Source organism: Salvelinus fontinalis, chromosome 23 (genome assembly GCF_029448725.1).
Source record: "Salvelinus fontinalis isolate EN_2023a chromosome 23, ASM2944872v1, whole genome shotgun sequence".
Lineage (NCBI taxonomy): Eukaryota > Metazoa > Chordata > Actinopteri > Salmoniformes > Salmonidae > Salvelinus > Salvelinus fontinalis.
Genome location: NC_074687.1, coordinates 14,041,124 through 14,067,396, shown reverse-complemented (window position 1 = coordinate 14,067,396; position 26,273 = coordinate 14,041,124). Strand labels below are relative to the sequence as shown.

The window sequence follows — 26,273 nt, the reverse complement described above, 5'->3', positions numbered from 1 at the left end:
CTCCAAGGTAACAAACAGTACAGGTCAATATATCACCAAGGTAACAAACAGTACAGGTCAACATATCACCAAGGTAACAAACAGTACAGGTCAACATATCTCCAAGGTAACAAACAGTACAGGTCAATATATCTCCAAGGTAACAAACAGTACAGGTCAATATATCACCAAGGTAACAAACAGTACAGGTCAACATATCACCAAGGTAACAAACAGTACAGGTCAATATATCTCCAAGGTAACAAACAGTACAGGTCAATATATCTCCAAGGTAACAAACAGTACAGGTCAACATATCACCAAGGTAACAAACAGTCCTGGTTGGAAGATTCCCTCCCTGTGATAGGTCGCCTAGTGGCCAAGGACTTGGACCTGTAGTTGGTAGTTGGTTCATTTCTCAAGCCAGGCGCTGGAGAAATAGTAGGGGGGGGGGGGATTGATCTGGGAACTGGAGTGCTTCTGGGTTTCCATCCTAAAGACATTCACCCCCCCCCCAAACATTCGTCCCCACAAGATGCTTTCCATCCAGGGGCAACAGAGCAGGAGACAGGTGTTCTCTGAGGGGGGGGGGGTTGGAGAACAGAGCAGGAGACAGGTGTTCTCTGAGGGGGGGGTTGGAGAACAGAGCAGGAGACAGGTGTTCTGGGGGGGGGGGGGGTTGGAGACAGGTGTTCTCTGGGGGGGGGTTGGAGAACAGAGCAGGAGACAGGTGTTCTCTGAGGGGGGGGGGGGTTGGAGAACAGAGCAGGAGACAGGTGTTCTCTGGGGGGGGGGGTTGGAGAACAGAGCAGGAGACAGGTGTTCTCTGAGGGGGGGGGGGGGGGGTTGGAGAACAGAGCAGGAGACAGGTGTTCTTGGGGGGGGGGGGGGGGTTGGAGAACAGAACAGGAGACGGGTGTTCTCTGGGGGGGGGGGGGGTGGAGAACAGAGCAGGAGACAGGTGTTCTCTGAGGGGGGGTTGGAGAACAGAGCAGGAGATGGGTGTTCTCTGAGGGGGGGGGGGGGTTGGAGAACAGAGCAGGAGACAGGTGTTCTCTGGGGGGGGGTTGGAGAACAGAGCAGGAGACAGGTGTTCTCTGAGGGGGGGCGTGGAGAACAGAGCAGGAGACAGGTGTTCTCTGAGGGAGGGGTTGGAGAACAGAGCAGGAGACAGGTGTTCTGGGGGGGGGGGGGGGGTTGGAGAACAGAGCAGGAGACAGGTGTTCTCTGGGGGGGGGGGGGGTTGAACAGAGCAGGAGACAGGTGTTCTCTGAGGGGGGGGGGGGGGGTTGGAGAACAGAGCAGGAGACAGGTGTTCTCTGGGGGGGGGTTGGAGAACAGAGCAGGAGACAGGTGTTCTCTGGGGGGGGGGGTTGGAGAACAGAGCAGGAGACAGGTGTTCTCTGAGGGGGGGGGTTGGAGAACAGAGCAGGAGACAGGTGTTCTCTGAGGGAGGGGGTGGGTGGAGAACAGAGCAGGAGACAGGTGTTCTCTGAGGGGGGGGGGGGTTGGAGAACAGAGCAGGAGACAGGTGTTCTCTGGGGGGGGGGGGTGGAGAACAGAGCAGGAGACAGGTGTTCTCTGAGGGGGGGGGGGGGGGGGGTGGAGAACAGAGCAGGAGACAGGTGTTCTCTGGGGGGGGGTTGGAGAACAGAGCAGGAGACAGGTGTTCTCTGGGGGGGGGTTGGAGAACAGAGCAGGAGACAGGTGTTCTCTGGGGGGGGGTTAGAGAACAGAGCAGGAGACAGGTGTTCTCTGGGGGGGGGGGGGGGGGGGGTTGGAGAACAGAGCAGGAGACAGGTGTTCTCTGGGGGGGGGGTTGGAGAACAGAGCAGGAGACAGGTGTTCTCTGAGGGGGGGGTTGGGGAACAGAGCAGGAGACAGGTGTTCTCTGAGGGGGGGGTTGGGGAACAGAGCATGAGACAGGTGTTCTCTGAGGGGGGGGGGGGGTTGGAGAACAGAGCAGGAGACAGGTGTTCTCTGAGGGGGGGGGGTGGAGAACAGAGCAGGAGACAGGTGTTCTCTTGGGGGGGGTTGGAGAACAGAGCAGGAGACAGGTGTTCTCTTGGGGGGGGTTGGAGAACAGAGCAGGAGACGGGTGTTCTCTGAGGGGGGGGGGGTTGGAGAACAGAGCAGGAGACAGGTGTTCTCTGGGGGGGGTTGGAGAACAGAGCAGGAGACAGGTGTTCTCTGGGGGGGGGGGGGGTTGGAGAACAGAGCAGGAGACAGGTGTTCTCTGAGGGGGGGGGGGGGTGGAGAACAGAGCAGGAGACAGGTGTTCTCTGAGGGGGGGGGGGGGGGGTTGGAGAACAGAGCAGGAGACAGGTGTTCTCTGAGTGGGGGGGGGGTTGGAGAACAGAGCAGGAGACAGGTGTTCTCTGAGGGGGGGGGGGGGTTGGAGAACAGAGCAGGAGACAGGTGTTCTCTGGGGGGGGGGTTGGAGAACAGAGCAGGAGACAGGTGTTCTCTGGGGGGGGGGGGGGGGGTTGGAGAACAGAGCAGGAGACAGGTGTTCTCTGAGGGGGGGGGGGGGTGGAGAACAGAGCAGGAGACAGGTGTTCTCTTTGGGGGGGGGGAGTTGAAGAACAGAGCAGGAGACAGGTGTTCTCTGAGGGGGGGGGGGGTTGGAGAACAGAGCAGGAGACAGGTGTTCTCTGGGGGGGGGGGGGTGGAGAACAGAGCAGGAGACAGGTGTTCTCTGGGGGGGGGGGGTTGGAGAACAGAGCAGGAGACAGGTGTTCTCTGGGGGGGGTTGGAGAACAGAGCAGGAGACAGGTGTTCTCTGGGGGGGGTTGGAGAACAGAGCAGGAGACAGGTGTTCTCTGAGGGGGGGGGGTGGAGAACAGAGCAGGAGACAGGTGTTCTCTGGGGAGGGGGGGGGGGGGGTTGGAGAACAGAGCAGGAGACAGGTGTTCTCTGAGGGGGGGGGGTTGGGGAACAGAGCAGGAGACAGGTGTTCTCTGAGGGGGGGGGGTGGAGAACAGAGCAGGAGACAGGTGTTCTCTGGGGGGGGGTTGGAGAACAGAGCAGGAGACAGGTGTTCTCTGAGGGGGGGGGGTGGAGAACAGAGCAGGAGACAGGTGTTCTCTGGGGGGGGGTTGGAGAACAGAGCAGGAGACGGGTGTTCTCTGAGGGGGGGGGGTTGGATAACAGAGCAGGAGACAGGTGTTCTCTGAGGGGGGGGGGTGGAGAACAGAGCAGGAGACAGGTGTTCTCTCGGTTGGGGGGGGGGGGGGGAGAGAACAGAGCAGGAGACAGGTGTTCTCTGGGGGGGTGGAGAACAGAGCAGGAGACAGGTGTTCTCTGGGGGGGGGGAGGTGGAGAACAGAGCAGGAGACAGGTGTTCTCTGGGGGGGGGGGTTGGAGAACAGAGCAGGAGACAGGTGTTCTCTGAGGGGGGGGGGGGGTTGGAGAACAGAGCAGGAGACAGGTGTTCTCTGTCTAAGGATCTTCTATTTCCTGCTGAATCCAGAAAACCTCCAACTCCAATTTCCTGAAAAACCTGAGGTTGTTTTGGGAATTTTACAACCCTCGACACTTGTAATGGAGGCAGCGCTAGCATTATCAATAGTCCTGACCTGTACCTCTCACTGACTGTGCCAGTACTGTCTTCCTGACCTGTACCTCTCACTGACTGTGCCAGTACTGTCTTCCTGACCTGTACCTCTCACTGACTGTGCCAGTACTGTCTTCCTGACCTGTACCTCTCACTGACTGTGCCAGTACTGTCTTCCTGACCTGTACCTCTCACTGACTGTACCAGTACTGTCTTCCTGACCTGTATCTCTCACTGACTGTACCAGTACTGTCTTCCTGACCTGTATCTCTCACTGACTGTGCCAGTACTGTCTTCCTGACCTGTACCTCTCACTGACTGTACCAGTACTGTCTTCCTGACCTGTATCTCTCACTGACTGTGCCAGTACTGTCTTCCTGACCTGTACCTCTCACTGACTGTGCCAGTACTGTCTTCCTGACCTGTATCTCTCACTGACTGTACCAGTACTGTCTTCCTGACCTGTACCTCTCACTGACTGTGCCAGTACTGTCTTCCTGACCTGTACCTCTCACTGACTGTGCCAGTACTGTCTTCCTGACCTGTACCTCTCACTGACTGTGCCAGTACTGTCTTCCTGACCTGTACCTCTCACTGACTGTACCAGTACTGTCTTCCTGACCTGTACCTCTCACTGACTGTGCCAGTACTGTCTTCCTGACCTGTACCTCTCACTGACTGTGCCAGTACTGTCTTCCTGACCTGTACCTCTCACTGACTGTACCAGTACTGTCTTCCTGACCTGTACCTCTCACTGACTGTGCCAGTACTGTCTTCCTGACCTGTATCTCTCACTGACTGTGCCAGTACTGTCTTCCTGACCTGTACCTCTCACTGACTGTACCAGTACTGTCTTCCTGACCTGTTTCTCTCACTGACTGTACCAGTACTGTCTTCCTGACCTATACCTCTCACTGACTGTGCCAGTACTGTCTTCCTGACCTGTACCTCTCACTGACTGTGCCAGTACTGTCTTCCTGACCTGTACCTCTCACTGACTGTGCCAGTACTGTCTTCCTGACCTGTACCTCTCACTGACTGTGCCAGTACTGTCTTCCTGACCTGTACCTCTCACTGACTGTGCCAGTACTGTCTTCCTGACCTGTACCTCTCACTGACTGTGCCAGTACTGTCTTCCTGACCTGTACCTCTCACTGACTGTACCAGTACTGTCTTCCTGACCTGTACCTCTCACTGACTGTACCAGTACTGTCTTCCTGACCTGTATCTCTCACTGACTGTGCCAGTACTGTCTTCCTGACCTGTACCTCTCACTGACTGTGCCAGTACTGTCTTCCTGACCTGTACCTCTCACTGACTGTGCCAGTACTATCTTCCTGACCTGTACCTCTCACTGACTGTGCCAGTACTGTCTTCCTGACCTGTACCTCTCACTGACTGTGCCAGTACTGTCTTCCTGACCTGTATCTCTCACTGACTGTACCAGTACTGTCTTCCTGACCTGTACCTCTCACTGACTGTGCCAGTACTGTCTTCCTGACCTGTACCTCTCACTGACTGTGCCAGTACTGTCTTCCTGACCTGTACCTCTCACTGACTGTGCCAGTACTGTCTTCCTGACCTGTATCTCTCACTGACTGTGCCAGTACTGTCTTCCTGACCTGTACCTCTCACTGACTGTACCAGTACTGTCTTCCTGACCTGTACCTCTCACTGACTGTGCCAGTACTGTCTTCCTGACCTGTACCTCTCACTGACTGTGCCAGTACTGTCTTCCTGACCTGTACCTCTCACTGACTGTGCCAGTACTGTCTTCCTGACCTGTACCTCTCACTGACTGTGCCAGTACTGTCTTCCTGACCTGTACCTCTCACTGACTGTACCAGTACTGTCTTCCTGACCTGTACCTCTCACTGACTGTACCAGTACTGTCTTCCTGACCTGTACCTCTCACTGACTGTGCCAGTACTGTCTTCCTGACCTGTACCCCTCACTGACTGTGCCAGTACTGTCTTCCTGACCTGTACCTCTCACTGACTGTACCAGTACTGTCTTCCTGACCTGTACCTCTCACTGACTGTACCAGTACTGTCTTCCTGACCTGTACCTCTCACTGACTGTACCAGTACTGTCTTCCTGACCTGTATCTCTCACTGACTGTGCCAGTACTGTCTTCCTGACCTGTACCTCTCACTGACTGTACCAGTACTGTCTTCCTGACCTGTATCTCTCACTGACTGTGCCAGTACTGTCTTCCTGACCTGTACCTCTCACTGACTGTGCCAGTACTGTCTTCCTGACCTGTACCTCTCACTGACTGTGCCAGTACTGTCTTCCTGACCTGTACCTCTCACTGACTGTGCCAGTACTGTCTTCCTGACCTGTACCTCTCACTGACCGTGCCAGTACTGTCTTCCTGACCTGTACCCCTCACTGACTGTGCCAGTACTGTCTTCCTGACCTTCCTCTCTCCTGTCCTGACAGTCTCCACTCCAACACCGCTCTGGACGTGGCCATTAAGGGCCAGATGATCAGGGATGTGTTAAACCTGGCGGGTTTCCTTCTGCCTCAGAGAGAAGAGGTGCTTCCCTCCGGCAGCAGCTCCGCCAGCAGGTAAAGCGTTATATGCTTCCACCATGTCTTTTAGACAGTGTTTTCTTATTTATTGTCCCGGGGACCTAAATGTTGGCACCTTTTTTTACTGTTTGCCTTGGCACTACACCTGGCACCACTAATTAGCTCAACATCAAAACCATTGATTAGTGGAAGCATTCTTTTATTTTTTTACTCACTAGGAACCACACGGAAACAAATGGAACGAAACAGGGAGGGACCTACCTGAATTTGTCCAATAGAAACTGTCGTTTTTGTTGCACAACGTTTTTCTGTTTGGAGCGAAACGGGTTGCATTGCATTTTGGGTAATGATTCCACCCCAGGTGTGTAGTGTTAGGACCCCTTTAATAAACACTGGACTAGAGTCCTCAGATACAGAGAACACAGCCTGAGGGAGGGGTCCATTTAGCTCCTTGGCCCTAATCCTTCAATGTCAAATCTGAAGGGTCTGGATTGGTATAAACGGTGTAATCTGATTGGTATAAACAGTGTAATCTGATTGGTATAAACGGTGTAATCTGATTGGTATAAACAGTGTAATCTGATTGGTATAAACAGTGTAATCTGATTGGTATAAACGGTGTAGTCTGATTGGTATAAACGGTGTAATCTGATTGGTATAAACAGTGTAGTCTGATTGGTATAAACGGTGTAATCTGATTGGTATAAACAGTGTAATCTGATTGGTATAAACAGTGTAATCTGATTGGTATAAACAGTGTAATCTGATTGGTATAAACAGTGTAATCTGATTGGTATAAACGGTGTAATCTGATTGGTATAAACGGTGTAATCTGATTGGTATAAACAGTGTAGTCTGATTGGTATAAACAGTGTAGTCTGATTGGTATAAACGGTGTAATCTGATTGGTATAAACAGTGTAATCTGATTGGTATAAACGGTGTAATCTGATTGGTATAAACAGTGTAATCTGATTGGTATAAACAGTGTAATCTGATTGGTATAAACGGTGTAATCTGATTGGTATAAACGGTGTAATCTGATTGGTATAAACAGTGTAGTCTGATTGGTATAAACGGTGTAATCTGATTGGTATAAACAGTGTAGTCTGATTGGTATAAACGGTGTAGTCTGATTGGTATAAACGGTGTAATCTGATTGGTATAAACGGTGTAATCTGATTGGTATAAACAGTGTAGTCTGATTGGTATAAACGGTGTAATCTGATTGGTATAAACAGTGTAATCTGATTGGTATAAACGGTGTAATCTGATTGGTATAAACGGTGTAATCTGATTGGTATAAACGGTGTAATCTGATTGGTATAAACGGTGTAATCTGATTGGTATAAACAGTGTAATCTGATTGGTATAAACAGTGTAATCTGATTGGTATAAACAGTGTAGTCTGATTGGTATAAACGGTGTAGTCTGATTGGTATAAACGGTGTAATCTGATTGGTATAAACGGTGTAATCTGATTGGTATAAACAGTGTAGTCTGATTGGTATAAACAGTGTAGTCTGATTGGTATAAACGGTGTAGTCTGATTGGTATAAACGGTGTAATCTGATTGGTATAAACAGTGTAATCTGATTGGTATAAACAGTGTAATCTGATTGGTATAAACGGTGTAATCTGATTGGTATAAACAGTGTAGTCTGATTGGTATAAACGGTGTAATCTGATTGGTATAAACGGTGTAATCTGATTGGTATAAACGGTGTAATCTGATTGGTATAAACAGTGTAATCTGATTGGTATAAACGGTGTAATCTGATTGGTATAAACAGTGTAATCTGATTGGTATAAACAGTGTAATCTGATTGGTATAAACAGTGTAATTGAGTTTTTCACCTTTTTTCTTTAATTTGACAAATGTACTAACAAAGGAGTGAATTGTCTCTGTGTCTCTGTCTCTTTCACACTCTGGACTCAAATCAACATCATCCGTGAACGAAAGTCATTTCAGAGTTGTTCATTGATTCCTTGTTGTTTCTGCTGTATGGATTGGTAATAACGGGTTGAATTCTGCTGTGTAGTCTGTGTGGAGGGACACGGGAGCGATCCAGACCTGAGATTTCAACTGACGAGAAAGTCAAGCGGGCCTTCTACCTGAGCCAGCGCTTCGCAGACCAGGTACAGTCATGCAGCCGTCTGAAGAGCCAAGGAACTACTGGGAAGTTTCCCAGACAGGAAGTCGTAAGTCCCGACATGATTTGTGTTCAAGTCCCGTTATGAAGTCGTAAGTCCTGAGATGATTGTGTTCAAGTCCCGTTATGAAGTCGTGAGTCCCGACATGATTGTGTTCAAGTCCCGTTATGAAGTCGTAAATCCTGAGATGATTGTGTTCAAGTCCCGTTATGAAGTCGTGAGTCCCGACATGATTGTGTTCAAGTCCCGTTATGAAGTCGTAAGTCCTGAGATGATTGTGTTCAAGTCCCGTTATGAAGTCGTGAGTCCCGACATGATTGTGTTCAAGTCCCGTTATGAAGTCGTGAGTCCCGACGGGATTGTGTTCAAGTCCCGTTATGAAGTCGTAAGTCCTGAGATGATTGTGTTCAAGTCCCGTTATGAAGTCGTAAGTCCTGACATGATTGTGTTCAAGTCCCGTTATGAAGTCGTGAGTCCCGACATGATTGTGTTCAAGTCCCGTTATGAAGTCGTGAGTCCCGACATGATTGTGTTCAAGTCCCGTTATGAAGTCGTAAGTCCCGACATGATTGTGTTCAAGTCCCGTTATGAAGTCGTAAGTCCCGACATGATTGTTTTTTTATTATTATAAAAAAAATATATACAATTTTTCTTCCCAATTTCGTGATATCCAGTTGGTAGTTACAGTCTTGTCCCATCGCTGAAACTCCCGTACGGACTCGGGAGAGGCGAAGGTGGAGAGCCGTGCGTCCTCCGAAACACAACCCAGCCAAGCCGCACTGTTTCTTGACACCGACCGTTTAACCCGGAAGCCAGCCGCACCAATGTGTCGGAGGAAACACCGTGTCAGCCTGCATTGCGCCCGGCCCGCCGCGGGAGTCGCTAGAGCGCGATGGGACAAACCCTCCCCCTAATCCGGACGACGCTGGGACAATTGTGCGCCGTCTCATGGGTCTCCCGGTCGTGGCCGGCTGCGACAGAGCCTGGACTCGAACCCAGAATCTCTAGTGACACAGCTAGGACTATGATGCAGGGTGTTAGACCACTGCGACACTCGGGCGACCTCAACTGCTTTTAAAAGTCTGAATAATTCTTCAACCAGTGAGGTTTTAGCTAAATAGATGAGCTAGCTAACATTGCTAAAAAAATAATAAAGTAAATTAGTTTGCTTAACGTTGACAATATGGTCAAACTAGCTACATTATCCACATTGATGAGTTTAAAATCTGTTCGTTGAAATGGTTCACGGTCAGTGATGAAACGTCACAACTTGTCAACTCTGGCGTCATCTCCGTCTCCGACTTTCCCGCTCAAAAGTCCCTCTTCGGAGGGTCGTTCCACTGCTTATTTCTCAGTCGGAGCCTCCGTATAATGCGGTTAGGATGAGAGTGAGACACACCAGCTTTATGTCACGATATTGATGTACCTGCCTATGAAATCAATCTGCAGTTGAACGTATAACCGACTGTCTCTGTAGGACTTCTTCTCCTCCATCCTGGACGTTATGACTCCAGAGGACGTGCGTGTCCTGGCTGAGACGGAGGACGAGCTGAGCAGGAAGGGAGAGTTTGAACGAGTGTTCCCGTCCCACTGCTCCTCACGATACCTGCGCTTCTTCAAACAACCACGCTACCTCAACATCCTGCTCAACCAGTGGGAGACCAAATACGGACAGAACAGGAGAGAAGGTACGTCTGACTGTTTCTCTGTTTCTCTGTCTGTTTCTCTGTCTGTTTCTCTGTCTGTTTCTCTGTCTGTTTCTCTGTCTGTTTCTCTGTCTGTTTCTCTGTCTGTTTCTCTGTCTGTTTCTCTGTCTGTTTCTCTGTCTGTTTCTCTGTCTGTTTCTCTGTCTGTTTCTCTGTCTGTTTCTCTGTCTGTCTCTCTGTCTGTCTCTCTGTCTGTCTCTCTGTTTCTCTGACTGTTTCTCTGTCTGTCTCTCTGTTTCTCTGTCTGTCTCTCTGTTTCTCTGTCTGTCTGTCTGTCTCTCTGTTTCTCTGTCTGTCTCTCTGTTTCTCTGTCTGTCTCTCTGTTTCTCTGTTTCTCTGTCTGTCTCTCTGTTTCTCTGTCTGTCTGTCTGTCTCTCTGTTTCTCTGTTTCTCTGTCTGTCTCTCTGTTTGTCTGTCTGTCTGTCTCTCTGTTTCTCTGTCTGTCTGTCTGTCTCTCTGTTTCTCTGTCTGTCTGTCTCTCTGTTTCTCTCTGTCTGTCTGTCTCTCTCTGTCTCTCAGTTTCTGTTTGTCTGTGTCTCTCTCTGTCTCTCTGTCTCTCTGTCTGTCTCTCTCTGTCTGTCTGTCTCTCTCTGTCTCTCTGTCTGTCTCTCTCTGTCTGTCTGTCTCTCTCTGTCTCTCTGTCTGTCTCTCTCTGTCTCTCTGTCTGTGTCACTCTGTCTCTCTCCCTCTGTCTGTCTCGGTCTCGCTGTCTCTGTCTCTCTGAACAAGAGCCACGGTACTTTATATGTCTTAAATGGCACCCATTTTCCTCTGCACTACTTTAGAGCAGGGCCATCGGTTTCTGGTCAACGGCAGTGCACTATAGAGGGCCCATTTAGGATGTGAACTCTGGTCTAAAGCTAGTTGACAGTATGGCTGAATGCTTGTTGCACTTCCACCTGCATCCACTAGGGGGGCCCACTACTCGTTACCATTGTCTTGTTGTTTGTAGGAGTCCGTGTGCTGAGGAGTCTGTGTCAGAAAGGGGTCCATCTAGGAACCACAGACGCTGCACATCTAGTGAGTATTTTCTCTCTGGGAATGCTGTTCATTTAGATGTATATATGTGGATGACATTACACACAGTCGCCCCTCGCGGGTTAAAGGCAATCCTTAAGAGTCTATTGATGCACCAATCTAAGTAACATAATAATAAAATCGAAATGTGTAAATTTAAGCTGTTATTCCACCATGGGCTGTGTTTCAATCCACCTAGAGATGTTATTTCCTGTTGGGCTGTGTTTCAATCCACCTAGAGATGTTATTTCCTGTTGGGCTGTGTTTCAATCCACCTAGAGATGTTATTTCCTGTTGGGCTGTGTTTCAATCCACCTAGAGATGTTATTTCCTGTTGGGCTGTGTTTCAATCCACCTAGAGATGTTATTTCCTGTTGGGCTGTGTTTCCATCCACCTAGAGATGTTATTTCCTGTTGGGCTGTGTTTCCATCCACCTAGAGATGTTATTTCCTGTTGGGCTGTGTTTCAATCCACCTAGAGATATCTGTTATTTCCTGTTGGTCATTAGTTAATCGACCTTCCACATCTGCGGTGGAAAATGTTGTCTTCTCGCGAAAACATCTGTAGCGTCTGAATGGTTATTAACTAATGACCACTATGGAAAGATGAGACTCTCGTCAACATTATTGTTTATTTATTTATTTTATTTAACCTTTATTTAACTTGGCAAGTCAGTTCAGAACAAATTCTTATTTACAATGACGGCCTACCTCCCGGGCCAAACGCAGATGCCGCTGGACCAATTGTGCGCCGCCCTCTGGGACTCCCAATCACGGTGGTGTTCTCCGTTTCGCTCTACGACCCCCACAAGTGTCACGGGACAAACATATATTTATATATATGTCCTCAGCTTATGTCTCCTAGATAAGGACAGACACTTTCTAAACCTTTATTCTTTATGATTTATTTGTTATTTTCTAGTGGTCCGAGTCGACCTACGTTCCCAAGTCTGATCACCTCAGGCAGGAGCCAAGCAGATCGAGGTGAGTGGACACACACACACACACACACACACACACACACACACACACACACACACACACACACACACACACACACACACACACACACACACACACACACACACACACACACACACACACACACACACACACACAGGACCTTATGCAGTGGCTCTAACTTCACAGCTTCTCTATACAATAAAGCCCTGGTAACCCCAGGCAGTCTATAGTGTAACTACACACACCACACACACACACACACACACACACACACACACACACACACACACACACACACATACAGCGCTACTGGGAACAGGACTACATTTCTCCACAGTTGGAATTGTTTCCTTTTGATCTCTAAGACCAAGTCTCTGTGTCCACCTCCTCTTATTCCAGTGTGGTGGTGACTAGGCCCCAGCCAGACCAGGAGGAGTACTGTTTCTCCCAGGAGGTCACCACCTCCCTCCCAGACATCAGCCTCCTGGGCTCCTCCGCCTCCTCGCCCGGCCTCAGCCTGGCCACCGAGTCGACAGCCAGCGTGCCACCCAGAGATGAGGAGTTTGAGAGTTAACCTGCCCTCACTGCACCGTAACACTGTTGACTTCCAGAAGGCACAAAACACATCCCCTCGTTTTGGGGAGGTGTGATGGAGGGTCAAGGAAACATGAACCTCTCTCTCTCTGCATGTTCCTCTTTTCACTACCGTAGTCGGAACTGGACAGGGACAAACAGCTGTATCTGACGTGATAAGATCACTTGAGTTTTCTGATTGGTTTATTTTTCTTCATAATGTGGAGTGTTAGTGCTGGATAGGAGGGAGGGGCTTCTCTGGACCGGGTGGACAGACAGCAGCTTTTGGCCAATCGGCCGAGGAGAAAATCAAAAGGCTGCCCTGCCTACTTAGAGCCAGTCCAATCAGATTCCACTCCTGGGTGTGTTTACATCAAATCTAAATCAAAGTTTATTGGTACACAGATTTTGTTATTGCAGGTGCAGTGAAATGCTTGTGTTTCTAGCATTTCAGCCTTGGTTACTATGGGGTGGGTATATATATCTGCATTTCAGCCTTGGTTACTATGGGGTGGGTATATATATCTGCATTTCAGCCTTGGTTACTATGGGGTGGGTATATATATATATCTGCATTTCAGCCTTGGTTACTATGGGGTGGGTATATATATATCTGCATTTCAGCCTTGGTTACTATGGGGTGGGTATATATATCTGCATTTCAGCCTTGGTTACTATGGGGTGGGTATATATAACTGCATTTCAGCCTTGGTTACTATGGGGTGGGTATATATATAACTGCATTTCAGCCTTGGTTACTATGGGGTGGGTATATATATATCTGCATTTCAGCCTTGGTTACTATGGGGTGGGTATATATAACTGCATTTCAGCCTTGGTTACTATGGGGTGGGTATATATATAACTGCATTTCAGCCTTGGTTACTATGGGGTGGGTATATATATATATCTGCATTTCAGCCTTGGTTACTATGGGGTGGGTATATATATATATCTGCATTTCAGCCTTGGTTACTATGGGGTGGGTATATATATATATCTGCATTTCAGCCTTGGTTACTATGGGGTGGGTATATATATATCTGCATTTCAGCCTTGGTTACTATGGGGTGGGTATATATAACTGCATTTCAGCCTTGGTTACTATGGGGTGGGTATATATAACTGCATTTCAGCCTTGGTTACTATGGGGTGGGTATATATATATATATCTGCATTTCAGCCTTGGTTACTATGGGGTGGGTATATATATAACTGCATTTCAGCCTTGGTTACTATGGGGTGGGTATATATATATATAACTGCATTTCAGCCTTGGTTACTATGGGGTGGGTATATATATCTGCATTTCAGCCTTGGTTACTATGGGGTGGGTATATATATCTGCATTTCAGCCTTGGTTACTATGGGGTGGGTATATATATAACTGCATTTCAGCCTTGGTTACTATGGGGTGGGTATATATATATATCTGCATTTCAGCCTTGGTTACTATGGGGTGGGTATATATATATCTGCATTTCAGCCTTGGTTACTATGGGGTGGGTATATATATATCTGCATTTCAGCCTTGGTTACTATGGGGTGGGTATATATATCTGCATTTCAGCCTTGGTTACTATGGGGTGGGTATATATATATATCTGCATTTCAGCCTTGGTTACTATGGGGTGGGTATATATATATATATCTGCATTTCAGCCTTGGTTACTATGGGGTGGGTATATATATATATAACTGCATTTCAGCCTTGGTTACTATGGGGTGGGTATATATATATATAACTGCATTTCAGCCTTGGTTACTATGGGGTGGGTATATATATAACTGCATTTCAGCCTTGGTTACTATGGGGTGGGTATATATATATATCTGCATTTCAGCCTTGGTTACTATGGGGTGGGTATATATATCTGCATTTCAGCCTTGGTTACTATGGGGTGGGTATATATATAACTGTATTTCAGCCTTGGTTACTATGGGGTGGGTATATATATATATCTGCATTTCAGCCTTGGTTACTATGGGGTGGGTATATATATATCTGCATTTCAGCCTTGGTTACTATGGGGTGGGTATATATATATATCTGCATTTCAGCCTTGGTTACTATGGGGTGGGTATATATATATATCTGCATTTCAGCCTTGGTTACTATGGGGTGGGTATATATATATCTGCATTTCAGCCTTGGTTACTATGGGGTGGGTATATATAACTGCATTTCAGCCTTGGTTACTATGGGGTGGGTATATATAACTGCATTTCAGCCTTGGTTACTATGGGGTGGGTATATATATATATATCTGCATTTCAGCCTTGGTTACTATGGGGTGGGTATATATATAACTGCATTTCAGCCTTGGTTACTATGGGGTGGGTATATATATATATAACTGCATTTCAGCCTTGGTTACTATGGGGTGGGTATATATATCTGCATTTCAGCCTTGGTTACTATGGGGTGGGTATATATATCTGCATTTCAGCCTTGGTTACTATGGGGTGGGTATATATATAACTGCATTTCAGCCTTGGTTACTATGGGGTGGGTATATATATATATCTGCATTTCAGCCTTGGTTACTATGGGGTGGGTATATATATATCTGCATTTCAGCCTTGGTTACTATGGGGTGGGTATATATATATCTGCATTTCAGCCTTGGTTACTATGGGGTGGGTATATATATCTGCATTTCAGCCTTGGTTACTATGGGGTGGGTATATATATATATCTGCATTTCAGCCTTGGTTACTATGGGGTGGGTATATATATATATAACTGCATTTCAGCCTTGGTTACTATGGGGTGGGTATATATATATATAACTGCATTTCAGCCTTGGTTACTATGGGGTGGGTATATATATAACTGCATTTCAGCCTTGGTTACTATGGGGTGGGTATATATATATATCTGCATTTCAGCCTTGGTTACTATGGGGTGGGTATATATATCTGCATTTCAGCCTTGGTTACTATGGGGTGGGTATATATATAACTGTATTTCAGCCTTGGTTACTATGGGGTGGGTATATATATATCTGCATTTCAGCCTTGGTTACTATGGGGTGGGTATATATATAACTGTATTTCAGCCTTGGTTACTATGGGGTGGGTATATATATATATATCTGCATTTCAGCCTTGGTTACTATGGGGTGGGTATATATATAACTGTATTTCAGCCTTGGTTACTATGGGGTGGGTATATATATATCTGCATTTCAGCCTTGGTTACTATGGGGTGGGTATATATATCTGCATTTCAGCCTTGGTTACTATGGGGTGGGTATATATATAACTGCATTTCAGCCTTGGTTACTATGGGGTGGGTATATATATCTGCATTTGGCTGGTCATTTTACATATTATAAAGCATATATGTAAACAATTTTTACAATTTGAAGTTGTAGTAATAATTGTTATGAATAAATACTAGTTTTAAATTGTTCTATTAGTCCCAGATTAGGGAAATAACTGCTCAGGTTCATGTGTACACATTAAAACTGATATTTGAAGAATGACTCATTTCAGTCTTTTCCTTTCTAAATAATTCAAAAGGGATTTATGGACTTCAAGTTGTGACATTGTAGTTTTCAACATTTTTATAGGATAAATGTACAGCATGTTTAGATAAAAGGACTTAACATATTTTTTACAACAATCTACCTGACCAAGCAACTATTAAAAGGTCAAAGTTGACCCCCTGTGGATGCTTGAGACAAGGCTGTGTGGAATGCCCCTGGGCACGCTGGGTGGGAAACAAACACTGAAGACGCTCAGCGGTGTGGCAAGTCAACATCCCAGTCTCCTGAGAACGGCAAGCTGCCAAGCCAACAGTGGTTGACTCAAATAATTCACTACTTTTCTCTCAACCTCATGAGACGGACATTGACGTGCCTCAGCAGCATCAGAAGCCAAGGGTTGAGAGACAATCTAGTACAAGGAGGTTGAATCAAATCTAATTTTATTAGTCACATGCGCCGAATACAACAGTGAAATGCTGACTTACAATCCCTTAACCAACAATATAGTTTAAAAAACATGAGTAAGAATAAGAAAACTAATAACCTCCAGTCCACCTGGCCTGATGACTCCTTGCTGTCCCCAGTCCACCTGGTCGTGCTGCTGCTCCAGTTTCAACTGTTCTGCCTGCGGCTATGGAACCCTGACCTGTTCACCGGACGTGCTACCTGTCCCAGACCTTCTGTTTTCAACTCTAGAGACAGCAGGAGCGGTAGAGATACTCTTAATGATCGGCTATGAAAAGCCAACTGACATTTACTCCTGAGGTGCTGACCTGTTGCACCCTCGACAACTACTGTGATTATTATTATTTGACCCTGCTGGTCATTTATGAACATTTGAACATCTTGGCCATGTTCTGTTATAATCTCCACCCGGCACAGCCAGAAGAGGACACCGCTCATAGCCTGGTTCCTCTCTAGGTTTCTTCCTAGGTTCTGGCCTTTCTAGGGAGTTTTTCCTAGCCACCGTGCTTCTACACCTGTATTGCTTGCTGTTTGGGGTTTTAGGCTGGGTTTCTATACAGCACTTTGAGATATTAGCTGATGTACGAAGGGCTATATAAAATAAACTTGATTGATTGGGTGGGTGAGAATGGGTGACCATGGAATCAGTGGTCAGTACATTGGGGTGGGTGAGAATGAAATAAGTAAAAAACAAATAGCTGTAGAAATAGCCATGGTTGGTCTGTGGTGTAATGTTTAGTAGGGGTTGAGTGGCAAGGAGTCTGCCAGGACAGGAGTCTCCTGGCTGACCCTACCCCCTGGCCTTCAGACACTGTAGTTACTTCTCATGGATGCTAGTGTTTGTGCCTAAAGTCAGTCATGAAATGTGAACTGTTAAAAATAGTAACTATTTTATCAATGATCAATGTACTGTATTTGACATAAATGAAACATGTAACTGAACTTCAAATAGCCTTACAATTAGATTGTCATAGAAATATTCACAAAAGCTGAAACATTTCATTTTGTAGTGTGTTGAATCGAGTGATGTAAATAAACCCTGGATTGCTGATTGTTATGTTTTGGCCATTGAGAGGCTTTATAGCCACCGGTCGGCCATATTGGCACCCCCCCCCAGCAGTAGCAATCCACCACAGGAATGAGTGGAATACTACAGAACTTCAATTAAATGTTTCAAGGGAAAAATGACATGTATTTTTTTGCTGTAGTGAGGACAGTAACATTAATACTTTATAGAAAATCCAATTTATTTAAACATTTTAGCTGGCAATTTAATTTAACAGAAGGCATGAAGGTGTCTGTAATATAATAAACACGACAAAAACAAATATAGGCAATGCATTTCTACAGCTTTCAAAAATAAAATGACTATGGTGGGGGAGAGCCAAGATGGCCTCAAAACAGCGCCCCCTGGCAGTCATCTAGTGTATTTATCACTGGTTGAGTCTCATAACAGCAGAACCATTTCATGTTGTCGTAGGATTGAGTCGCTTGTGATGAAAAGTGGAACAATCTTTAGTATTATGTTTCTGCCTTGTTTGTTCTTCATGCAAAGTCATATTACATTATTCATTGAAAACATACCCCTGTGAATTAACAAACAGTATAACATGTTAACGCTTTACGGGTTGTCATTTCACCTTCCCTTACTGAACTCTTAACATTTTAATAAACTGTTCCCACTGAATAACTAGTGTTTATTCACAAGCATTAAGCTGTGTTCATCTTTAGACTTGGTTTTTCTTTGAGAAAATGACGAGAAAAAAACAGAATTCTAAAAAGACAAACGATTTTCTGTGTTAACAAAGAACTGGATTTACTAGAACCAAGGGATCGGGGGGGAACCAAGGGATCGGGGGGGGGGCAAGGGATAAGGGGGAGGAACCAAGGGATAAGGGGGGGAGGAACACCAAGGGATAAGGGGGGGGGGAGGAACACCAAGGGATAAGGGGTGGGGGGGGAACCAAGGGATAAGGGGGGGGGGGGGGGGGGCAAGGGATAAGGGGGGGGTGAACCAAGGGATAAGGGGGGGGGGAACCAAGGGATAAGGGGGGGGGACCAAGGGATAAAGGGGGGGGGGGGGGAACCAAGGGATAAGGGGGGGGGAACCAAGGGATAAGGGGGGGAACCAAGGGATAAGGGGGGGGGGACCAAGGGATAAGGGGGGGGGGACCAAGGGATAAGGGGGGGGGGACCAAGGGATAAGGGGGGGGGGGACCAAGGGATAAGGGGGAGGAACCAAGGGATAAGGGGGGGGGGGACCAAGGGATAAGGGGGGGGGACCAAGGGATAAGGGGGGGGGGGGACCAAGGGATAAGGGGGGGGGACCAAGGGATAAGGGGGAGGGACCAAGGGATAAGGGGGAGGAACCAAGGGATAAGGGGGAGGAACCAAGGGATAAGGGGGAGGAACCAAGGGATAAGGGGGAGGAACCAAGGGATAAGGGGGAGGAACCAAGGGATAAGGGGGAGGGGGGGACCAAGGGATAAGGGGGAGGAACCAAGGGATAAGGGGGGGGGAACCAAGGGATAAGGGGGAGGAACCAAGGGATAAGGGGGGGGACCAAGGGATAAAGGGGGGGGGGGGAACCAAGGGATAAGGGGGGGTGAACCAAGGGATAAGGGGGGGGGACCAAGGGATAAGGGGGGGGAACCAAGGGATAAGGGGGGGGGGGAAACCAAGGGATAAGGGGGGGGAAACCAAGGGATAAGGGGGGGGGGAACCAAGGGATAAGGGGGGGGGACCAAGGGATAAGGGGGGGGGAACCAAGGGATAAGGGGGGGGGGAACCAAGGGATAAGGGGGGGTGAACCAAGGGATAAGGGGGGGGGGGGGACCAAGGGATAAGGGGGGGGGGAACCAAGGGATAAGGGGGGGGGGAACCAAGGGATAAGGGGGGGGGGAACCAAGGGATAAGGGGGGGGGAACCAAGGGATAAGGGGGGGGGAACCAAGGGATAAGGGGGGGGGGAACCAAGGGATAAGGGGGGGGGACCAAGGGATAAGGGGGGGTGAACCAAGGGATAAGGGGGGGGGGGGGACCAAGGGATAAGGGGGGGGGGGGAACCAAGGGATAAGGGGGGGTGAACCAAGGGATAAGGGGGGGGGACCAAGGGATAAGGGGGGGGGAACCAAGGGATAAGGGGGGGGGGGAAACCAAGGGATAAGGGGGGGGGAAACCAAGGGATAAGGGGGGGGGAACCAAGGGATAAGGGGGGGTGAACCAAGGGATAAGGGGGGGGACCAAGGGATAAGGGGGGGGGAACCAAGGGATAAGGGGGGGGGGGAAACCAAGGGATAAGGGGGGGGGGGAAACCAAGGGATAAGGGGGGGGGAACCAAGGGATAAGGGGGGGGGACCAAGGGATAAGGGGGGGGGAACCAAGGGATAAGGGGGGGGGAACCAAGGGATAAGGGGGGGGAACCAAGGGATAAGGGGGGGGGACCAAGGGATAAGGGGGGGGGAACCAAGGGATAAGGGGGGGGGGGGAACCAAGGGATAAGGGGGGGGGAACCAAGGGATAAGGGGGGGGGAACCAAGGGATAAGGGGGGGGGAACCAAGGGATAAGGGGGGGAACCAAGGGATAAGGGGGGGGGAACCAAGGGATAAGGGGGAGGAACCAAGGGATAAGGGGAGGGGGAGGAACACCAAGGGATAAGGGGAGGGGGAGGAACACCAAGGGATAAGGGGGGGGGGGGGGGGGGACCAAGGGATAAGGGGGGGGGGACCAAGGGATAAGGGGGGGGGTGAACCAAGGGATAAGGGGGGGGGGGACCAAGGGATAAGGGGGGGGGGGGGGGAACCAAGGGATAAGGGGGGGGGGACCAAGGGATAAAGGGGGGGGGGGGGAACCAAGGGATAAGGGGGGGTGAACCAAGGGATAAGGGGGGGGACCAAGGGATAAGGGGGGGGGGGACCAAGGGATAAGGGGGGGGGACCAAGGGATAAGGGGGAGGGACCAAGGGATAAGGGGGAGGAACCAAGGGATAAGGGGGAGGAACCAAGGGATAAGGGGGGACCAAGGGATAAGGGGGGGGGGGGGGGGAACCAAGGGATAAGGGGGGGGGAACCAAGGGATAAGGAACCAAGGGATAAGGGGGGGGGGACCAAGGGATAAAGGGGGGGGGGGAACCAAGGGATAAGGGGGGGTGAACCAAGGGATAAGGGGGGGGGAACCAAGGGATAAGGGGGGGGGGGGACCAAGGGATAAGGGGGGGGGGGGAACCAAGGGATAAGGGGGGGGGAACCAAGGGATAAGGGGGAGGAACCAAGGGATAAGGGGGAGGAACCAAGGGATAAGGGGGGGGGGGGGACCAAGGGATAAAGGGGGGGGGGGGGGGGGGGACCAAGGGATAAGGGGGGGGGGACCAAGGGATAAGGAACCAAGGGATAAGGGGGAGGAACCAAGGGATAGGGGGGAGGAACCAAGGGATAAGGGGGAGGAACCAAGGGATAGGGGGGAGGAACCAAGGGATCGGGGGGGACCTAGTCAGTATTCAGCCCATATCCTCCTCTCCCTCCTCTTCAAACTCTCCCTCCTCCTCAGCAGTGGCGTCCTGGTACTGTTGGTACTCAGACACCAGGTCGTTCATGTTGCTCTCGGCCTCGGTGAACTCCATCTCGTCCATGCCCTCCCCGGTGTACCAGTGAAGGAAGGCCTTGCGGCGGAACATGGCGGTGAACTGCTCAGAGATACGCTTGAACAGCTCCTGGATGGCCGTGCTGTTGCCGATGAAGGTGGCGGCCATCTTGAGGCCGCGGGGAGGGATGTCGCAGACGGCCGTCTTCACGTTGTTGGGGATCCATTCCACAAAGTAGCTGCTGTTCTTGTTCTGCACGTTCAGCATCTGCTCGTCCACCTCCTTCATGGACATGCGGCCTCGGAAGATGGCGGCCACGGTGAGGTAACGACCGTGGCGGGGGTCGCAGGCGGCCATCATGTTCTTAGCATCAAACATCTGCTGGGTGAGCTCGGGGACAGTCAGGGCACGGTACTGCTGGCTGCCTCTGCTGGTGAGGGGGGCAAAGCCAGGCATGAAGAAGTGCAGGCGGGGGAAGGGGACCATGTTGACGGCTAGCTTACGCAGGTCAGCATTCAGCTGGCCAGGGAACCTCAGGCAGGTAGTGACTCCACTCATGGTGGCTGACACCAGGTGGTTTAGATCACCATATGTTGGGGTGGTCAGCTTCAGGGTACGGAAGCAGATGTCATACAAGGCTTCATTGTCTATGCAATAGGTTTCATCGGTGTTCTCTACAAGCTGGTGAACGGAGAGGGTAGCGTTGTAAGGCTCAACAACAGTGTCCGATACTTTGGGCGAGGGCACTACGCTAAAGGTGTTCATGATTCGGTCTGGGTATTCTTCACGGATTTTGCTGATCAGTAGAGTTCCCATGCCAGATCCTGTGCCTCCACCCAGGGAGTGAGTGAGTTGGAATCCCTGTAGACAGTCACAGCTCTCCGCCTCTTTCCTCACCACATCCAGAACAGAGTCCACCAGCTCTGCTCCCTCTGTGTAGTGGCCTTTAGCCCAGTTGTTACCAGCACCACTCTGCCCTGTGAGCAGAAAAAAAAACACAACAATTAAATAAATGTTAGACATTTTCAATAGTCATTTAGAGGTAGAGGCCACTCGTACATTTCCCCCCAACTTGCTAGTTGAAGTTATTTGTGTTGTATGACCTGAGTGATTAGTCTACACATTGAACATCTTGACAGATGATATCTACCTTAGCTAGCTACTAGTTTAGCCAACGTTACTTATTTACATTTACAAAATCCACTTACCAAAGACAAAGTTATCTGGCCTAAATATTTGTCCAAATGGTCCAGACCGAACTGAATCCATGGTGCCGGGTTCCAGATCCACCAGGATGGCTCTGGGGACATATTTTCCTCCTGTTGTTGGGGACACAAATACAATAGAATCCATGTCAGAGAGTCAAACTACAAAGCTCCCAAGTTACATGATGTACTCTGCTGATGAAGTTTTATTTGTTGTGTATTTTTACCGACCAGTTGCTTCATTGTAGTAGACATTTATTCTCTCCAGCTGAAGGTCGCTGTCCCCATGGTATGTCCCAGTTGGATCTATTCCATGCTCATCACTAATCACCTCCCAAAACTAACACAAAAAGAAAATCAGTTGGCTACTTTAGTTAGCTTGGACGGTGGCAAACTGAACAGACATAGCTAGCTAATTTTAATAAATGTGACAGACTTGGTGGCTAGCTAACGTTAATGTGGCAAACTTGGTAGCTAGCTAACGTTAGTTACTTGTGATTAGCAAACTAATGTTAGCTAGCAAGGTCAAATAACGTTAAAACCGTTAACTAAGTTGATGTTAGCACGGCCTTTAGCTAACCCATTATTAGCAAACAGCAGATCGCTACATTACCCACCTTGGCGCCGATCTGATTTCCACATTGACCCGCTTGTAGGTGAACAATTTCCCTCATTGTACTATATGTGACGATAAATAGTCGTGAAAATATTTAATTAAATGGTTGCTAAATCTATCAACCACCAAACCGATCGTTGTCTTTTCTGTAACTAACGGTTGATCAGAGCGTTGCTTAAAAAAAAAAAAAACGAATTTCTAGACAGGCTATTGGTTACTTGAACCACGCGTCATATTTTAAAATTTAAAAAAGGGGTCATACTATTGGTTATTTCAAAAGATGCAGTTAATGTTATTGGTGCTCATGCATGAACCGTGTACGCGTGGTCAATAAGGAGGGGATTCGATGAACCTGGCCTGGGCGCCCGTGTCAGGTGTGATTTGAACCGGTTGAAATTTGATTCCATTCGTTTTGGAAGAGGGCTGCTCCCGGGTGTGAGCCGGGTGCCCCATTCAAAGCGAAGTCTACTCCAAATAAAAGTGATGTAATTAACACGTGGAGTAATGAGTAGGATTCTGTGTTTTCACATATATTCAAACATATATTGAATGGAAAAGCGATGTTGTATGTTTGTGGACGATGCACCATGTGGCGCTCATCTCTCCCCGCTTTTGCCCGTTCACGTCACCAGCCATAGGCCAGTAGCCTTTAGCTAACATTTCAACCTTGCTACTCCTTGTCATTGCCGAAAGGCCAGTGTCTTTGGCCATCTCAACGTTCAATATGAGCATTTAAGTTAACAACATTCATATTTTCCATGACAACATTATGAATCACGTGCAAATTTGGCGCAATATAGAATTATAATTTTAAGAACAACACACAATACCGTTATGACCTGCTGTCAATGCAAGAGCATGTTGTTCAAAGTGACTATTGTAGCCAGAGAGGAATCCACAATGAGAGAAATAATGATACGGAAAATATTATCCGACAAGATTCAATCGAGCTACGTTTGCGTCAGTTACATCCGATGAACGAGAGGAAATAAACGCAAAACGGCCACCTGTCGTCATTCCTGTCATCATGACTTACGCATTTTTACAATTTTGTTATGCTCATTTCAATTATATTATTTGGCCCTCTCTTATTAAGAGATGGAGTCCAGACAGGCTACTTTAGGAGACTTTCTGAATGGACATATTGATAATTAGCGCAAACACACATAGGCGCGCACAGTAAAATGACCCATTTATCAAAGCGCACCTCGGACACACACAAATCACATTTCTTCTTTCCTAAAAACTTATTCGGGCTCACCTTCACATCTTGTCTGTAGTCCATCAGAAACTAGCCATGGGCTACGTTATATCATAATGTTAACATCATGTTGCCTATCAAATTCATTGACATGGAAAGTTTGAAGTGGGGGGGAGAGCGACAGCTCTAGTATTACTAACCACGTTGGTTATTATGTAATTATTACCCCAGTATGTGCCTCATTCCAGAGGAATATTTATACGGGATTCGTCTTTTCCAAACTGCCCCCTGTAATTCTTTATTTGTTTTAATTCAATGAAGTCTATGCCGGAAGCCTGGTGGCTTTATTCTGGACGTGAAGATATTTCAATATCATGTCTAGATGGTAAAAGGCTTGGCTACAATGATCACTAATGATCGGGCTGCCAAAATAGGTGTCGTCATAGGAAAAACATATTTAAACTGAGGAAATGTGATCATAATCATTATTTTAGGGATCCACGTTAGACATCCTTCCTAATGAAAAGGCACGTGAGCTGCTGGACAGCGCACTTGCACTTGATATGAGTTTATGGATGAGAAAGGGAACTTGACATTTCCACAAATGTGCTCAGTGGAGAATGGGGATTCCTTGCTTTGCAATAATGTAATGAAACAGGCAGGGAGCAGGTCTCGAACCTTCGACCTTCTAGCCCGAGTTCCGGCGAGCTATCGACTGTGCCGCAAAAGCATGCTCGTGCGCCAGGATCGATTTCCGCGTTCATAAACCCGGGGTCGTTACAATATGTTGCCTCCTTCAGCAGCCAGGGTTTCATACCCACTGGGCACACACTGGTTGAATCAACGGTTTTATTCCATGACATTTAAATGACATTAGCCTACATTGAACCAACGTGGAATAGACATTGAATTGACGTCTGTGCCCAGTGATACAGGCGCTATAGCCTACCCTTTTTTTTTTTTTTTTTTTCGCATTTAATTAAACTGACGAATTGGCACAACACGTGAGTAAGACAAAATCATTTGTTTGTTTCTGGCTGGCATAGATAGCACAGGTGGTGGTCGCCTAAATGTAATGAAGGCTAGGCCTAATGTATAGGCTATAGCATTCAAATGGTAGATTAATATCCCAGCCTATGAGTTAATTTAACAATGTTCACTCTTTCTGTCTTGTTCCCTTGTTGCACAATTCCTGCATCTCTGCTGACATCTCTACTGGCATCTCTCTCTTCCATCTTCTTTTGTATTCATCTTATAGCTTTAGAACCAGTAGCCTAGCCCGACCAGTAGCCTAACCCAACCAGTTGACTAGCCCGACCAGTAGCCTAACCCAACCAGTAGCCTAACCCAACCAGTAGCCTAACCCAACCAGTTGACTAGCCCAACCAGTATCCTAACCCAACCAGTTGACTAGCCCAACCAGTATCCTAACCCAACCAGTTGACTAGCCCAACCAATTGACTAGCCCAACTAGTAGCCTAGCCCGACCAGTAGCCTAGCCTAACCAGTAGCCTAGCCCAACCAGTAGCCTAACCCAACCAGTAGCCTAACCCAACCAGTTGACTAGCCCAACCAGTTGACTAGCCCAACTAGCAGCCTAGACAACCAGTTGACTAGCCCAACGAGTAGCCTAGCCCGACCAGTAGCCTAGCCCAACCAGTAGCCTAACCCGACCAGTAGACTAACCCAACCAGTAGACTAACCCAACCAGTTGACTAACCCGACCAGTAGCCTAGCCCAACCAGTAGACTAACCCAACCAGTAGCCTAGCCCAACCAGTTGACTAGCCCAACCAGTTGACTAGCCCAACCAGTTGACTAGCCCAACTAGCAGCCTAGAACAACGAGTAGCCTAGCCCGACCAGTAGCCTAGCCCAACCAGTAGCCTAACCCGACCAGTAGACTAACCCAACCAGTAGACTAACCTGACCAGTTGACTAACCCGACCAGTAGCCTAACCCGACCAGTAGCCTAACCCGACCAGTAGCCTAACCCGACCAGTAGCCTAGCCCGACCAGTAGCCTAACCCGACCAGTAGCCTAACCCAACCAGTAGCCTAGCCCGACCAGTAGACTAACCCAACCAGTAGACTAACCCGACCAGTAGCCTAGCCCGACCAGTAGCCTAACCCGACCAGTAGCCTAGCCCGACCAGTAGACTAACCCGACCAGTAGCCTAGCCCAACCAGTAGTCTAGCCCAACCAGTAGCCTGACCAGTAGACTAACCCG

The 26,273-nt window shown here is 48.4% G+C and overlaps 2 protein-coding genes across 4 annotated transcripts in view; one reads left to right on the top strand and one right to left on the bottom strand.

The window, feature by feature from the left end:
* Positions 1 to 15,976, top strand: part of LOC129820885 (tubulin monoglutamylase TTLL4-like) — a 55,499-nt gene extending 39,523 nt beyond the window's left edge. The window contains exons 14-19 of one of the 3 annotated variants that reach the window (XM_055877961.1): positions 5,981 to 6,109; positions 8,115 to 8,211; positions 9,704 to 9,914; positions 10,885 to 10,952; positions 11,872 to 11,933; positions 12,312 to 15,976. In XM_055877961.1, coding sequence (XP_055733936.1) covers positions 5,981 to 6,109; positions 8,115 to 8,211; positions 9,704 to 9,914; positions 10,885 to 10,952; positions 11,872 to 11,933; positions 12,312 to 12,486 — 742 coding nt within the window. In that variant the 3' untranslated portion in view covers positions 12,487 to 15,976. Of the gene's footprint in view, positions 1 to 5,980; positions 6,110 to 8,114; positions 8,275 to 9,703; positions 9,915 to 10,884; positions 10,953 to 11,871; positions 11,934 to 12,311 lie in introns of those variants that run through there. The other 2 variants (XM_055877960.1, XM_055877962.1) reach the window with 2 other exon arrangements.
* A 4,823-nt stretch (positions 15,977 to 20,799) lies between these two features.
* On the bottom strand, positions 20,800 to 23,790 carry LOC129820884 (tubulin beta-4B chain-like). The gene is made up of 4 exons (XM_055877959.1): positions 22,846 to 23,790; positions 22,460 to 22,568; positions 22,232 to 22,342; positions 20,800 to 22,000 (listed from the first exon to the last, which is right to left on the bottom strand). Exons 1-4 carry the CDS (start codon positions 22,900 to 22,902, stop codon positions 20,940 to 20,942), a joined length of 1,338 nt encoding a protein of 445 aa, XP_055733934.1. The 5' UTR covers positions 22,903 to 23,790; the 3' UTR covers positions 20,800 to 20,939.
* Positions 23,791 to 26,273: the final 2,483 nt, after the last annotated feature.

Coding starts and splice junctions, on each gene's coding strand:
- LOC129820884 (XM_055877959.1), bottom strand. CDS start 22,902: ATGAGGGAAATTGTTCACCTACAAGCGGGTCAATGTGGAAATCAGATC. Junction 22,569..22,845: donor GAAATCAGATCGGCGCCAAG/GTGGGTAATGTA, acceptor TTTTTGTGTTAG/TTTTGGGAGGTGATTAGTGA. Junction 22,343..22,459: donor CTACTACAATGAAGCAACTG/GTCGGTAAAAAT, acceptor CCCCAACAACAG/GAGGAAAATATGTCCCCAGA.